The 16166-nt window shown below is 41.2% G+C and overlaps 1 protein-coding gene across 1 annotated transcript; it reads left to right on the top strand.

The window, feature by feature from the left end:
• Positions 1-604: 604 nt before the first annotated feature.
• LOC142168804 (uncharacterized) lies at positions 605-14912 on the top strand. The gene is made up of 3 exons (XM_075229959.1): positions 605-766; positions 14482-14793; positions 14853-14912. Exons 1-3 carry the CDS (start codon positions 605-607, stop codon positions 14910-14912), a joined length of 534 nt encoding a protein of 177 aa, XP_075086060.1.
• The last annotated feature ends 1254 nt before the right edge of the window (positions 14913-16166 follow it).

Below are 16166 nucleotides of genomic sequence, written 5' to 3'. Positions count from 1 at the left end.
TCAATTCAATCTATCCCCAGAATGCCCTCCTAGACATACCCTTCTTTCCACCAGAAATGCTATCCCAACTAAATCCTATCTTGATGCCATGGGAGAACACACAGCAAGCCCAGGAGCAACCAATTGCTCCTATATACCAACAAGCATCACCACCACACCACCAAGCAATGCAGGAACCAGAACTCGAAGAAGCAACCATGGAGGAGGAAGAGGAACCCCTCAACCTAGGCTTAGAACAAGTCCTAGAGTTCTCAAACCTAGACGGGGTAAAAGTGTATCTCTTCACGGAGATGGAAGAGAAGAGGCATGTGCTCAACTGCCCCTAGCACTATACAAGTTCTCGATGGACATCAGACCACCCCAGGATCCAACAGTGGGCAACAGAGCCATGATTCTAGTTCCATCACTCAAAGGAATCATGTCCTTCTAGATGAAGTGGGGGAGAATGGGGATCCAGAAAATATGAACCTAAACCTATATATGAATCGTCCAACTAATTTCATTATATGGAACATAAGGGGCGGGAACAATGACAACTTTAGGAGGAATTTTAGGGAGATGATAGACACACAGGCCTTGCATGGTGACTTTGTTGGAGACTAGGATGGGAAATCTTACTGAAATGTTTCATGATTTTGGCTTCTCGGAGATGATAGAAGTGCCAGCTGAAGGACAGGCAGGCGGCATGGTGGTAATATGGAACCATGAAGTGGTCACTGTCCACAACTTCATCCGTGGGAATCAAGAAATTCATGCAACAATAGAGGTACTACCTATTCGTAAAAATTGAATTTTTCCTTCAATATATGCTAGTACTGATAAGTATAATATAAACATTATGTGGGAAAACCTAGAGAACATTAGTACAGACTATAAAGGACCATGGATGGTAGGAGGAGATTTTAACGACATTTTGGGTTCTAATGAGAAATTTGGTGGAAGACCTATTAACAATAATAGAGCTAATTACCTATGGTCTAAGATTAACAATTGTAATTTAATAGATCTTGACTATAAAGGGTGCAAATATACTTGGTCAAATCATAGACAAAGAAATAAGGGCCTCATTATGGAAAGATTAGTCAAAATTCTAGGAAATGAAGAGTGGGTTGAACTATTCCCTAAAAGCTCTATAATCCACCTTCCTAAGATTTATTCAGATCACAACCCAATCTTAGTAGAACTAATTCCTAGAAATAAACAAGGTCATAAATAACCTTTTCGACTAGAAACCTTTTGGTGTAAGCATCCTGAATTTCAAACAATTGTTAAAACAATTGGTATGGAATAGATTATTGTAGTGCTAGCAAAAACTTTGTGGATAGTATTAGGCCTTGGAAAGACAGAACCTTTGGTGATATAATGGGAAAAAAAAAAAGAAAAATTCTAGCAAGGCTCCAAGGAATCCAAAAATCCAGCAACTATGCCTAGAGTAATTTCCTTCAAACACTAGAATATAATTTAAAAAGGGAATATAATGATATCCTAAGAATAGAGGAGGACTACTGGAAAATGAGATCTAGGATAATGTGGCTAAATGAAGAAGATGCTAACACAAAGGTTTTACACATTTCAGCATCTAATAGGAGAAGAAGAAATAAGATTAATTACTTTAAAGATGATGCTGGAAATTGGCTCAATGAACACCAGTTGATCTTGTCACACGTTCTTAATTACTTTACTAATGCTTTCACCACCTCTCACCCTTTAACAGACTGGGATAGTCCACTGAAAAGCTATTTCACACACCTTAATTTAGACCTTACATCACTAGATAATCCTTTACTAGACATTGAAATTAAGACGGCTATTTTCTCTTTTAAACCCTTCAAAGCCCCAGGGCCGGATGACCTTCACCCATTTTTTTCCCAAAAATACTGAAAATTATAGGACATTCTGTAATGAATCTTTGTCATAATATTTTCAAAAGTCAAGAAATCCCTAGAGACATAAATAGAACATATCTTTGTCTTATCCCAAAAATCCCAAATGCTAATAACATTAAAAACTTTAGACCAATTGGCCTTTGCAATACTATTTACAAATTAATTACAAAAATTCTTGTAAATCGCCTAAAACCATTCCTAGAACAAATTATTAGTCATTTTCAAGCCAGCTCCATGAAAAATAGAAGAGCTTCTGATAATACAATCATCATTCAAGAATTAGTTTTCAATCTAAAGGAACCGAAAGGCAAACAAGGTCACATGATCCAAAAACTTAATCTAGAAAAATCCTTTGATCGTTAAGAATGGTCTTTTGTACATCACACTCTTAGGTACTTCAATTTTCCTCTTAAATTGTAATGACTCGGCCGGTCGTTTTGAGAGTAATAGCCCCGATCCCCTATTTACTATTTCCCCCGTACCTTTTTCTGCTTAGGTGACTTGCCGGGAGGTTTTGTTTTTGGTTTCGGAGTGTTTTGGGATACTTAATCCCTAAATGTAGGTTTAAGCCTTAGGATTTCGACCATAGTCGAAACTGTGTGAAGACAACTCCGGAATAAAATTTCGTCGGTTCCGATAGGTTCGTTTGGTAATTTTGGATTTAGGGGCTTGTCCGGATGGTGTTTTGGAGGTTCGTAGCTCATTTAGGCTTGAAATGGCGAAAGTCGAATTTTTGGAGTTTGGGACCGGTAGTGAAATATTTTATATCGGGGTCAGAATCCGATTCTGAAAGTTGGAGTAGGTCTGTAGTGTTGAATATGACTTGTAAGCAAAATTTGGGGTCAATCGGACGTGGTTTGATCGGTTTCGGCATCGGTTGTAGAATGTAGAAGTTTCAAGTTCTTAAGATTTGAATTGGAGGATGATTAGCGATTTTTAGCGTTGTTTGATGTGATTTGAGGGCTCGACTAAGTTTGTATAGTGTTTTAGGATTGGTCAGTATGTTTGGTTGGGGTCCCGGGGTCCTCGGGCATGTTTCTGATGCTCAACGGGTCATTTTTGGACTTAAGGAGTTGGCATGTTTTGCTGGTTTTCTGTAGCTGGTTTCCTTCATCGCGATCGCGTGAGAAGGCTCGCGATCGCGTAGAGTAATTGGGAGACCAGCTGGGTTATCTCTTTGCGTTCGCCAAGAATAGGACGCGATCGCGTAGGTTCATCAGGTTATGCATCGCGAACGCGTGGGTTAAGCCGCATTCACGAAGAAGAAATAAGGCAGCACTGGAATTGGGTGTTATTCTTCGCGATCGCGTGAGGTCTGTCACGATCGCGTAAGTCTGAGGAGCTATTTCATCGCATTCGCGTAGAGAGTTACGCATTCGCGTAGAGTAAAATAATGGTGCAGCGAAGTTGTTCTTCGCGATCGAGTGGGTGTTACCGCGATAGCGATTAAGGAAAAATATATGGGCAGAATTAAAGTTAATAATCGAGGTTTTTTGGTTCATAAATCAAAATTTGATTGAGAGCTCGGCAGAAGACGAAATTTGGAGAGATTTTTGGAGGAAGTTTTTGGGTAACGATTCTTAACTCCTTTATGGTTATATTCCACTAATCTATGGTTGATTTCATCATTTAATTTCGGATTTTGGGATTGAAATTGGAAAAACTTTGGAAGAACTTCTTCAACAAAGATTTCAAGTTTTGAAAAGGGATTTGTGGTCGGATTTGAGTAATTTTTATATGGTTACACTCGTGAGTGAATGTGTGTTTGTATTTTTGTGACTTTTACTCGATTTCGTGACGTGGGCCCCATGGGCGATTTTTGAGTTAATTTCGGAATATTTGTTAAAGTGTTGATTTTATTAATTAGATGAGTCTATTATGGTTGTATTTATGATATGTAATTGCTTTTGGCTAGATTTGGGCCATTCGGGGCCGGATATGCGTAGGAAAGCCATTGTGACCGATTGATTGAGCTTGGCTCGAAGTAAGTGGCTTGCCTAACTTTATGGGGGGAACTCCCCGTAGGATTTGTACTGTTTTTTATATATGAGCATCGTGTACGTGAGGTGACGAGTATGTACACGGGCTAGTTGTGAAAAAAACCGATTTTCTTACTGAGCAGCAATCTGTTTTCCTTTTATTTTGAGTTATACCATTTTTATGAGTATTAATCAATTTTCATTCTTAATTGAGTTATTCCAATATGTGTAGCTATCCTGTTTAGTCTAATACAACATGTCTACGTGTCCTAGTTGCTTATGTGAACTCTGTGCAGCATGCTTAGTGAATTTTCTGCTTTTTCCTTGATTGGTACTTAGTCTAAATCATAAGATTTCGCGATGTAGTTGTATTTTTATTGTTGCACTGCATATTTACTTTGGGACTACAGAACGATATTCCGGGAGATCCCCTTGTACTGCATATTTACTTTGGGACTACGGAACGGTATTCCGAGAGATCCCCCTTTACTGCATATTTACTTTGGGACTACAGAACGGTATTCCGGGAGATCCCCATGTACTGCACATTTATGTTTGGGACTACGAGACGGTATCTCGTGAGATCCCCTGTTTTTATCTCTGTGTACTGAGCTGTTTTCTTCTATGATTTCATTCTTGTTAAATTTCAGTCTTTATTTTACTACGGTATTTTATTTTATCTTGTTTTATTATATATATACCAGTAGGGCCCTGACCTGGTCTCGTCACTACTCGACCGAGGTTAGGCTTGGCCCTTACTGGGTACCGATTGTGGTGTACTCATGCTACTATTCTGCACATATTTTTTCGTGTGCAGATCCAGGTGCTCCTTATCAGCCGCACTATCAGTGAGTCGGGACAGCTTTGGAGACTTCAAGGTATATCTACCGCATCCGCAGACCCCGTCAACTCTTTCTCATGTCCATTATCTTCTGTATTTTTCCTTTATTAAACTCTGATGTATAGAGACACTAGATTTTCCTTCTGTAGTTTGTGATTCACGATGTTCCGGATTTTGGGATTGCTGTGTATTTTTGAACGGTTAGTTGTTAAAATTATGTTTTCATTTCATTATTCTGCAAATGTTAGGCTTACCTAGTCGTAGAGACTAGGTGCCGTCACAACATCATACGGAGGGGAAATTTGGGTCGTGACAAGTTGGTATCAGAGCTCTAGGTTCGTAGGTGTCGTGAGTCACAAGCCGGTTTATTAGAGTCTCGCGGATGGGTACGGAGACATCTGTATTTATCTTCGGGAGGCTATGGAACTGTTAGGAAAATTTCACTACTTTGATTCCTTGTCGTGCGAAAATTGTTGGCTTCAAAGATTCTAAACTTCTGTATTCTATTCTCTCACAGATGGTGAGGACATGTACAAGCAGATCTGATGAACAAGCACCCGTGCTCCTTGCTAGAGCCGCGAGAGGTCTGGGCCAGGGTAGAGGCCGAAGACATCCACGTTGTGCAACCATAGCACCCGCACGAGCTGCTACAGAGGAGTCCCCAGTAGCTCCAGCTGGAGGGCAGACACCTAAGGTATTTGTTTCTGCACCAGCCCTCCAGGAGACTCTAGCCCAGTTTTTGAGCATGTTCAGCACCTTAGCTCAAGCTGGATTGATTCCACTTGCTCTTGCCACATCTCAGGCCGGGGGAGGAGCACAGAATCCCGTCGCCAGTACTCCAGAGTAGCGGGTTAAGGTAGACCAGGTCCAGAGATTGTACCAATGCAGCCGGTAGCTCCAAATCGGCCCGAGGTTAGGGCAGCAACTTCGTAGGTGGAGCAGCTCAGACTTGAGGGGTACACGAAGTACCACCCACCTACCTTCAGCGAATTGGCTACAGATGATGCTCTGGGTTTTATAGAGGAGTGTCATCGTATTCTCCGTACTATGGGCGTAGCAGAGACGAGAGCGGTTTCTTTTACTATATTCCAGCTTAGAGGAGTAGCCTATCAGTGGTGGCGTGCTTATGAGTGGAGTAGTCCGGCTGAGGCAACTTCACTTATATGGACTCACTTCTCGGACATATTTTTGAGAGAGTATGTTCCTCAAAGCCTCAGGGACTCATGGCATGCGGAGTTTGAGCAACTGCACCAGGGATCTATGACTGTGTCAGAGTATGCAGTTCGCTTCAGTGATTTGGCCTGACATGCACCGGCCTTGGTTACCACAGTTCGAGAGAGGGTTCGACGGTTTATTGAGGGACTCCACCCCAACATCCGGATTAGTATGGCCAGGGAGTTGGAGATGGATATTTCTTATCAGCATGTTATGAGTATCGCCAGGAGATTGGAGGGCAGGCTTGCCCCAGGGATAGAGAGGAGAGGTAGGCCAAGAGGTATCGAGAGACTAGTTCTTATTCTGGTGCTCGTGACCCCAACAGCTCGCCATGGTAGAGGTTATGTGAGTCACCCCGATCATTCAGCTCTTCTAGCCGCCAGTGGTATTCTAGTCCCTTCTAGGCCCCGGGAACCTTATTATACACTGCCAGTATCTAGTGTGCCTCCTGCACGGGGTGTTCCTAGTGGCTAGTCCAGCAGACCTGGTCCGAGCCAGCCACGCCCTCCCAGAGCTTGTTTTGAGTTGGCTACACTCACCATATGGTGAAGGATTGCCCCAAATTTAGGAGGGGTGCACCTCCACAGACTTCTCATCCACAACATTCTCCACTGGGTCCCCAGGCGATGATTACAGCACCAGCTACCACCTCACCTGCTCAGCCAGCCCAAGGTAGAGGTCGGGGAGATAGAGGTCACCCTAGAGGGGGAGGCCAGGCCAGATATTATGCCATTTCCGCTCATACAGAGGCAGTTGGTTCTGATTCAGTCATTGCATGTATTGTTCCAGTCTATCATAGAGATGTGTCGATATTATTTGACCCCGGGTGTACATATTCCTATGTGTCCTCTTAATTTGCCCCGTATTTGGGCGTATCACGGGATTCTTTGAGTTTTCTTGTTTATGTGTCTACTCCTGTGGGAGATTCTCTTGTTATGGACCGCGTGTATCGGTTGCGTTTGATAGCTCTTAGTGGTTTTGAGACCAGAGTCGACTTATTATTACTCAGCATGGTAGATTTTGATGTTATCTTGGGATGGACTGGTTGTCGCCCCATTATGATATTCTTGATTATCACGCTAAGACCGTGACGCTGACTATGCCAGGTTTACCGCGATTAGAGTGGAGAGGTACCTTAGAGTATACTCCCAGCAGAGTTATTTTATTTCTTAAAGCTCAACGAATGGTTGAGAAGGGGTGTGACGCGTATCTAGCTTATGTGAGAGATGTCAGTATTGATACCCCTGCAGTTGAGTCAGTTCTAGTAAAGAGGGACTTTCCAGATGTATTCTCAACTGAACTTCCGGGCATGCCGCCCGACAGAGATGTTGATTTTGGCATTGATTTGTTGTCGGGAACTCAGCCTATCTCTATTCCTCCATATCGTATGGCTCCTCCTGAATTGAAGGAGTTGAAGGAGCAGTTATAGGAATTGCTTGATAAGGGCTTCATTCGCCCCAGTGTGTCACCTTAGGGTGCTGCTATCTTATTTGTGAAGAAGAAGGATGGTTCTATGCGGATGTGTATTGATTACCACCAGTTGAACAAAGTCACAATCCGTTACAAGGTGCTAGAGTGTTTTCCAAGATTGATTTACGTTCCGGCTATCATCAGTTGAAGATTCGGGAGCCAGATTTTCCGAAGACTCCCTTTCAGACTCGGTATGGTCACTATGAGTTCCTTGTGATGTCTTTTGGACTGACCAATACCCCATCAGCTTTTATGCACTTGATGCACAGTGTGTTCCGGACTTATCTTGATTCATTCATCATTGTGTTTATTGACGATATTCTGGTGTACTCTGGGACTCGGGAAGATCATGAGCAGCACGTGAGGACTACACTTTAGACCTTGAGAGAAAAGAAGTTATATGCAAAAACTTTAAAGTGTGAGTTTTGGTTAGACTCAGTGGCATTTTTGGGTCATATAGTATCGAGTGGGGGGATCCTGGTGGATCCAAAGAAGATTGAAGCAGTGCAGAGTTGGCCTAGACTGTCCTCAGCTTTAGAGATCTGGAGTTTTCTTGGTTTGGCGAGGTATTACCATTGTTTTGTAGAGGGAATCGCATCTATTGCAGCACCTATGACCAGGCTGACCCGGAAGGGTGCTCCGTTCAGGTGGACAGAGGAATGTGAGGAGAGTTTTCAGAAGCTCAAGACAGCTTTGACTATAGCCCCAGTATTGGAATTGCCTACAGGTTCAGGGTCTTATACTGTATATATTGTGATGCATTGCGGATTGGTCTCGGCGCGGTATTGATACAGAACCATATGGTGATTTCATACGCATCCAGATAGCTAAAGGTGTATGAAAAGAACTATCCTGTCCATGACCTTGAGTTAGAAGCTATTGTATATGCCCTAAAGATTTGGCGCCATTATTTGGATGGTGTTCCTTGTGAGATTTACACCGATCACCGGAGTCTGCAGCATCTGTTCAAGCAGAAGGATCTTAATTTGCGCCAGAGGAGGTGGTTGGAGATGCTTAAGGATTATGATATCACCATTTTGTACCACCCTAGGAAGGCCAATGAGGTGGCCGATGCTTTGAGTCGTCGGGCAGAGAGTTTGGGGAGCTTAGCATATCTACCAACAGCAGAGAGGCCCATGGAGTTGGATGTTCAGGCCTTAGCCAGCCAGTTTGTGAGATTGGATATTTCTGAGCCGAGTCAAGTATTGGCTTGTGTGGTCTCTCGGTCTTCCCTTTATGATCGTATCAGGGAACGTCAGTATGATGACCCCTATCTGCTTGTCCTTAAGGACACGGTCCAGCACGGTGATGCCAAGAAGGTCACTATTGGATATGATGGTGCATTGAGGATACAGGGCAGGCTATGTGTGCCCAATATAGATGGTTTGCATGAGTTGATTCTTCAGGAGGCTCACAGCTCGCGGTACTCCATTCATCCAGGTACCGCGAAGATGTATCACGACCTGAGGCAGCATTATTGGTGGAGGAGAATGAAGAAGGACATAGTAGAGTATGTGGCTAGATGTCTAAATTGCCAGCAGGTGAAGTATGAGCATCAGCGACCGGGTGGGTTGCTTCAGAAGATAAAGATTCCGGAGTGAAAATGGGAAGCGGATCACTATGGACTTCGTTGTTGGTCTCCTATGAACTCAGCGGAAATTTGATGCAGTTTGGGTGATTATGGACAGGCTGACCAAGTCAGCTCATTTCATTCATGTGATGACTACCTATTTTTCCGAGCAGCTAACTCGAATCTACATCTGTGAGATCATCAGGCTTCATGGCGTGCCGGTATCTATTATCTCTGACCGGGGTACACAGTTTACATCACGGTTCTGGAGATCTGTATAACATGAGTTGGGTACTCGGGTTGAGTTGAGCATAACATTTCACCCTCAGACGGACGGGCAGTCCGAACGCACTATTTAGATATTAGAAGATATGCTTCGTACGTGTGTGATAGATTTTGGGGGTGCTTGGGACCAGTTCTTTCCACTTGCAGAGTTTGCTTACAACAATAGTTATCAGTCCAGCATTTAGATGGCACCATGTGAGGCTCTGTATGGTAGGCGGTGTCGGTCCCCAGTAGGTTAGTTTGAGCCGGGCGAGGCCAGATTATTCGGTACGGACTTGGTTCAGGATGCCTTGGAAAAGGTTAAGGTGCTTTAGGATAGACTTTACACAGCCCAGTCTAGACAGAAGAGTTATGCGGACCGAAAGGTTTGCGATATTGCATTCATGGTTGGAGAGCGGATCTTGCTCCGGGTTTCGCCCATGAAAGGCGTTATGAGATTCGGAAAGAAGGGCAAGATGAGCCCAATGTTCATTGGTCCTTTTGAGGTGGTGCGACGTGTTGTGGAGGTTGCTTATAAGCTTGACTTACCTCCCAGCCTAGAAGGGGTCCATCCGGTATTTCATATTTCGATGCTCCGGAAGTATCACGATGATCCGACTCACGTATTGAATTTCAGCTCAGTCCAATTGGACAAGTATCTATCTTATGTTGAAGAGCCAATGGCTATTTTAGACAAGCAAGTCAGAAAGCTAAGGTCAAAGAACATTGCTTCAGTGAAGGTTCAGTGGAGGGGACAGCCAGTCGAGGAGGCGACTTGGGAGACCGAGCAGGATATGCGCAGCCGTTATCCTCATCTTTTCACCACTTCAGGTATGTCTCTATGCACGTTCGAGGACGAATGAGTGTTTGAAGAGGGGGAGGATGTAACGACCCGACCGGTTGTTTTGAGAGTAATAGCCTTGATCCCTATTTACTGTTTCCCCCGTACCTTTTTCTGCTTAGGTGACTTACCTGGACATTTTGTTTTTGGTTTCGGAGTATTTTCGGACACTTAGTCCCTAAATAGAGGTTTAAGCCTTAGGATTTGGACCGTAGTCAGAACTGTATGAAGATGACTCCGGAATGGAATTTCGTCGGTTCTGTTAGCTCCGTTAGGTGATTTTGGATATAGGGGCATGTCCGTATTGTGTTTTGGAGGCCCGTAGCCCATTTAAGCTTGAAATGGCGAAAGTCGAATTTTTGGAGTTTTTGCCCGGTAGTGAAATATTTTATATCGGGGTCAGAATCCGATTATGGAAGTTGTAGTAGGTCTGTAGTATTGAATATGACTTGTAAGTAAAATTTGGGGTCAATCGGACGTGGTTTTGATCGGTTTCGGCATCGGTTGTAGAATGTAGAAGTTTCAAGTTCTTAAGATTTGAATTGGAGGGTGATTTGCGATTTTTAGCGTTGTTTGATGTGATTTGAGGGCTCGACTAAGTTTGTATAGTGTTTTAGGATTGGTCAGTATATTTGGTTGGGATCCCGGGGTCCTCGGGCATGTTTCGGATGCTCAACGGGTCATTTTTGGACTTAAGGAGTTGGCAGGGTTTGCTGGTTTTCTGTAGCTGGTTTCCTTCATCGCGATCGCGTGAGAAGGCTCGCGATCGCGTAGAGTAATTGGGAGACCAGTTGGGTTATCTCTTTGCGTTCGCCAAGAATGGAACGTGATCGCGTAGGTTCATCAGGTTATGCATCGCGTACGCGTGGGTTAAGCCGCGTTCACGAAGAAGAAATAAGGCAGCAGTGGAATTGGGTGTTGTTCTTCGCGATCGCGAGAGATCAGTCGCGATCGCGAAAGTCTGAGGAGCTATTTCATCGTGTTCGCATGGAGAGTTATACGTTTGCGTAGTGTAAAATAATGGGGCAGCGAAGTTGTTCTTCGCGATCGCGAGGGTGTTACCGCGATCGCGATTAAGGAAACATATCTCGGCAGAATTAAAGTTCAAAATCGAGGGTTTTTGGTTCATAACTCAAAATTTGATTGAGAGCTCGGTAGGAGGCGAAATTTGGAGAGATTTTCGGAGGAAGTTTTTGGGTAACGATTCTTAACTCCTTTATGGTTATATTCCACTAATCTATGGTTGATTTCATCATTTAATTTCGGATTTTGGGGTTGAAATAGGGAAAAAATTGGAAGAACTTCATCAACAAAGATTTCGAGTTTTGAAAGGGTATTTCTGGTCGGATTTGAGTAATTTTTATATAGTTAGACTCGTGAGTGAATGTGTGTTTGTATTTTTACGACTTTTACTCGATTTCGTGACGTGGGTCTCACGGGCGATTTTTGAGTTAATTTTGGAATATTTATTAAAGTGTTGATATCATTAATTAGATTGCTTTTGGCTAGATTTGGACTATTCGGAGTCGGATATTCGTGGGAAAGCCATTGTGACCGATTATTGAGCTTGGTTCGAGGTAAGTGGCTTGCCTAACTTTGTGGGGGGAACTCCCCGCAGGATTTGTACTATTTTTTATATATGAGCATCGTGTACGTGAGGTGACGAGTATGTACACGGACTAGTTGTGGAAAAAATCGATTTTCTTACTGAGCAGCAACCTGTTTTCCTTTTATTTTGAGTTATACCATTTTTATGAGTATTAATCTATTTTCATTCTTAATTGAGTTATTCCAATATGTGTAGCTATCCTGTTTAGTCTAATACAACATGTCTACGTGTCCTAGTTGCTTATGAGAACTCTGTGCAGCATGCTTAATGAATTTTCTGTTTTTTCCATGACTGGTACTTAGTCTAAATCATAAGATTTCGCGATGTAGTTGTATTTTGATTGTTGCACTGCATATTTACTTTGGGAATACAGAACGATATTTCGGGAGATCCCCCTGTACTGCATATTTACTTTGGGACTACGGAACGGTATTCCGAGAGATCACCCTGTACTGCATATTTACTTTGGGACTACAGAACGGTATTCTGAGAGATCCCCTTGTACTGCACATTTACGTTTGGAATTACGAGACGGTATCTCGGGAGATCCCCTGTTGTTATATCTGTGTACTGAGCTGTTGTCTTCTATGATTTCATTTTGTTAATTTTCAGTCTTTATTTTACTGCGGTATTTCATTCTATCTTATTTTATTATATATATACCAGTAGGGCCCTGACCTGGCCTAGTCACTACTCGACCAAGGTTAGGCTTGGCACTTACTGGGTACCGATTGTGGTGTACTCATGCTACTCTGTTGTACATATTTTTTTCATGTGCAGATCCAGGTACTCCTTATCAGCCGCACTATCAGTGAGCCGGGACAGCTTTGGAGACTTCAAGGTATATTTTTCACGTACGCAGACCTCGGAGTCCCCTTCTACTCTTTTTCATGTTCATTATGTTCTGTATTTTTCCTTTGTTAAACTCTAATCTGTAGAGACACTAGATTTTCCTCTATAGTTTGTGATTCACGATGTTCCGGGTTTTGGGATTGCTGTGTATTTTTGAACGGTTAGTTGCTAAAATTATGTTTTCATTTCATTATTCCGCAAATATTAGTCTTACCTAGTCGTAGAGATTAGGTTCCGTTACGACATCATACGGAGGGGAAATTTGGGTCGTGACATAAATTTTCCAAACTTTTATTAAATTGTATATCAACTAGCTCTATAGCAATATTAGTTAATGGCTCCATCACTAAATTCTTCGAGCCAAGTCAAGGTTATCCCATATCACCTTACATCTTTATCCTATGCTTGGAAATGTTATCCAGATATATAAATCATCAGGTTGATATCCGAAAATGGGATCCAATAACCATAGGAAAAAAATTCCCTAACTTTTCTCACTTATTTTTTGCAGACGACCTTACATTAATGTCTAAAGCTAATAACAAATCATGCCAAGCTATTAATAATGGTTTAGATTATTTTTGTAAATTGTCCGGACAAAGTATTATTACCTCAAAATCAAAATTCCTTTTTTCAAAAAATTATCCGCCTTCTTTAATTAATGTTGTTACAAATAGCCTGGGTAATAAAAAAAGTGAATATTTTGGTACCTACCTAGGTTTCCCTATATTAATCAAAAGACCAAGGCAAGTAGATTATCAATTTATAATTGATAAAATGAGAACAAAATTAGCTGCCTGGAAAATGAAATTTATTAATATAGCGGGAAGAACTTCTTTAGCCCACTCGTGCCTTAATTCAATACCAAACCACTACATGCAATACACCTTACTTCCTAAAAAGATCCTAAATAACATAGATAATGTTCAAAGGGATTTTATATGGGGTACTACCACATAAAAGAAAAACATTCACCTAGTAAAATGGTCTAATATTTGCAAACAAAAATCCAATGGAGGTCTTGGCATCCATAATGCTAATGCTAAAAATATGTGCACCTTAGCTAGCCTAGTATGGAGAATTAATCCTTACCAATGCCACAACCCCCTGGGCTAGACTTATCATCACCTCTTATGGAACTAGTACTGCTAAAAACAAGCACTCCTTCATTTGGAAAAGCATTCAAATGGAGTGGGAATTATGTTCAAGGGGTATTACATGGTCACCCCACTATCGTACTAATATGAATATATGGCATACTCATTGGATTCCCAATTTAGGAAGCCTTAGAAATGTTGTGGAAGGACCCCTCTCGATCAGTGATTATTCCCTAAAAATTAAGGACATCTATAGTGGAAAAAAATGGGACTTCAGTAAATTAACTATTAACATCCCAAATGACATCAAAGAAAAAATTTCAAAAGTTAAAATTCGTTCAAAGGGAGTAACAAGTGATATTCCTATATGGTCACTAACTACAAAAGGTTTTTTCACTACTAAGACTTGCTACAACCTTATAGAGCCCCCTCCAAACAACCAATTAGACTTCAAATGGATTTGGGATCTAAGTTGTCCTAATAAGATTAAACTCTTCTTATGGCAATGTCTTCACAATAGGATACCATGTAGGAAATACCTTGCTAATATTGGTATAAACATAGATCCAATCTGCCCTACATGCAAAAGAAATGAAGAAGAATCCATCACCCATATTTTCTTTAATTGTAAAATCACCAAACACTTTTGGGATAGTCTAGGATAGCAAAACGTTTTTAAACCATAAGGCTACCATTGGCTTCTTCAGTTAAAAGACTTTGACTACGTACTAAAGAACAAGTTTATTAATTGGAAATCTTTCTTTCCCTTTGCCATCTGGTATATCTGGTTAAATAGGAATAGCAATAATTAAAACAGCACTTATAATCCTATTAACTGTGATATAATTATTCAAAAGGCAACCGAATTCAATCTCCTAACGGGAAAAAGCCAAAACCCTCAAAACAATATCCCAATCAAAGTAAGATGGCACAAACCACCAAGAGGATGCTTCAAATTAAATATAGATGCAAGTTTCAAAAACAACAACCAAAAATGTGGCCTGGGTGGTGTATTCAGAAATTCTAATGGAAGTTGGGTGGTTGGTTTTGCAAAATCTACCCATGCAAACGGATCATTAGAGGCAGAAATCAAGGCACTCCTAGAGGGACTCCGAACAGCGCAGGAATGGGGAATGTTCCCTCTTGAAATAGAAACAGACTCCACGGAGGTAATTCACTCTATACAATAAGGTAACAGATTATATGACGACATTGTTAATGAATGCAGGTTGTTAATACGCCAAGAGAAGGAAGTAGCCCTCCAGCACGTATTCCGTCAAGGGAATAATGTAGCTCATCAATTGACAAAGAAGGCAAATACTCAAGCAAAGGGGAAAAGACATTTTGTTCAACCGCCTTCTTATGTAGAATCTTTTTTGAGAAATGAACTAGAAGAACAATATGTTTTTGTTAAAAATCTATCTTATGATGCTTGCAATGTGTTAGCAAGCCTAGGTAATCAATGTGTCCTAAGCGACACAAAGTATGTAAGTGATGTACTAAACACTATATAGTTTTAATATAAATATTTCCTGTTTGTTCAAAAAAATAAAAACTGAGGCAAAAGACTTTGATGATTCACATACTTCCCGAATGTGCATTTAAATAAAAACTAATATAATTTTGTATAATACACTTAGTACACATTCTCGTTTTAAATTTTCATTAACCATGACAAAATAATAAATTTGTCTAAGTATCGGGAGCAGTGGCAAAACTAAGTGGAGCGAAGGGGTTTAAACAGAAAACACTTCGTCGAAAATTATATTATGCAAATTTAAAAAAACCTTTGGATTATATATGAGCTGTTGAATACTCTTGGAAAGAAAACAAATTCAAATATTATAGTGGAAGGGTTTCAAAAGTTGCTTTAGCCATAAATTTAAATTCCTAACAGTAACATTCTAACTTTTTTTTTAATTCACTTGTATAATTTTCTAGTTTCACTGGTGATAGGGGGTGGATAAATTTTTTCTATTAGTTGTACAGTTGTCCTTCAAGTTTCCAATGAAACCTTTTGATTTCGTGTAGATAAAAAAGGTACTGCATGGGTGTGAAATAGACGGGTTGGACTAATTTGGACGGGTTAAAATGTGCTGAGTCAATAAATGGGCGGGTCATTAACCTGCCCAAAAGTTATTGAGATGAGCTGTCACGATCCAATTTTCGCTATGGGTCGTGATGGTGCCTAACGCCGCCGTCAGGCAAGCCAACGGTGATTTACCAATTTAATTAACTGTTTTAATATTTTTTAAATTAATATTATTCCTTAATTAGACAGTATGAAATAGAATTTACGGAGTAAGTGAAAGTATCTACATGTACCACAATAATAAACAACCTGAAAGACCCCCAAAACCCGGTGTCACAATTGCATGAGCATCAACTAGGAAATATGATAAATTGCAACATCTATTTGGAATACAAATTAGACAAGAGTATGTAAATAACACTGATGGAGACTCTGTGCGGATTTGTAACATGGAATGCAACAAACCGTAAGTCCCCGCGATAGCTGCGCCTCTGCACCCAAAAGACCACA

Source organism: Nicotiana tabacum, chromosome 14 (genome assembly GCF_000715075.1).
Source record: "Nicotiana tabacum cultivar K326 chromosome 14, ASM71507v2, whole genome shotgun sequence".
Lineage (NCBI taxonomy): Eukaryota > Viridiplantae > Streptophyta > Magnoliopsida > Solanales > Solanaceae > Nicotiana > Nicotiana tabacum.
Note: the sequence above shows the minus strand (reverse complement) of the source record. Positions and strands in the feature narration are given on the sequence as shown.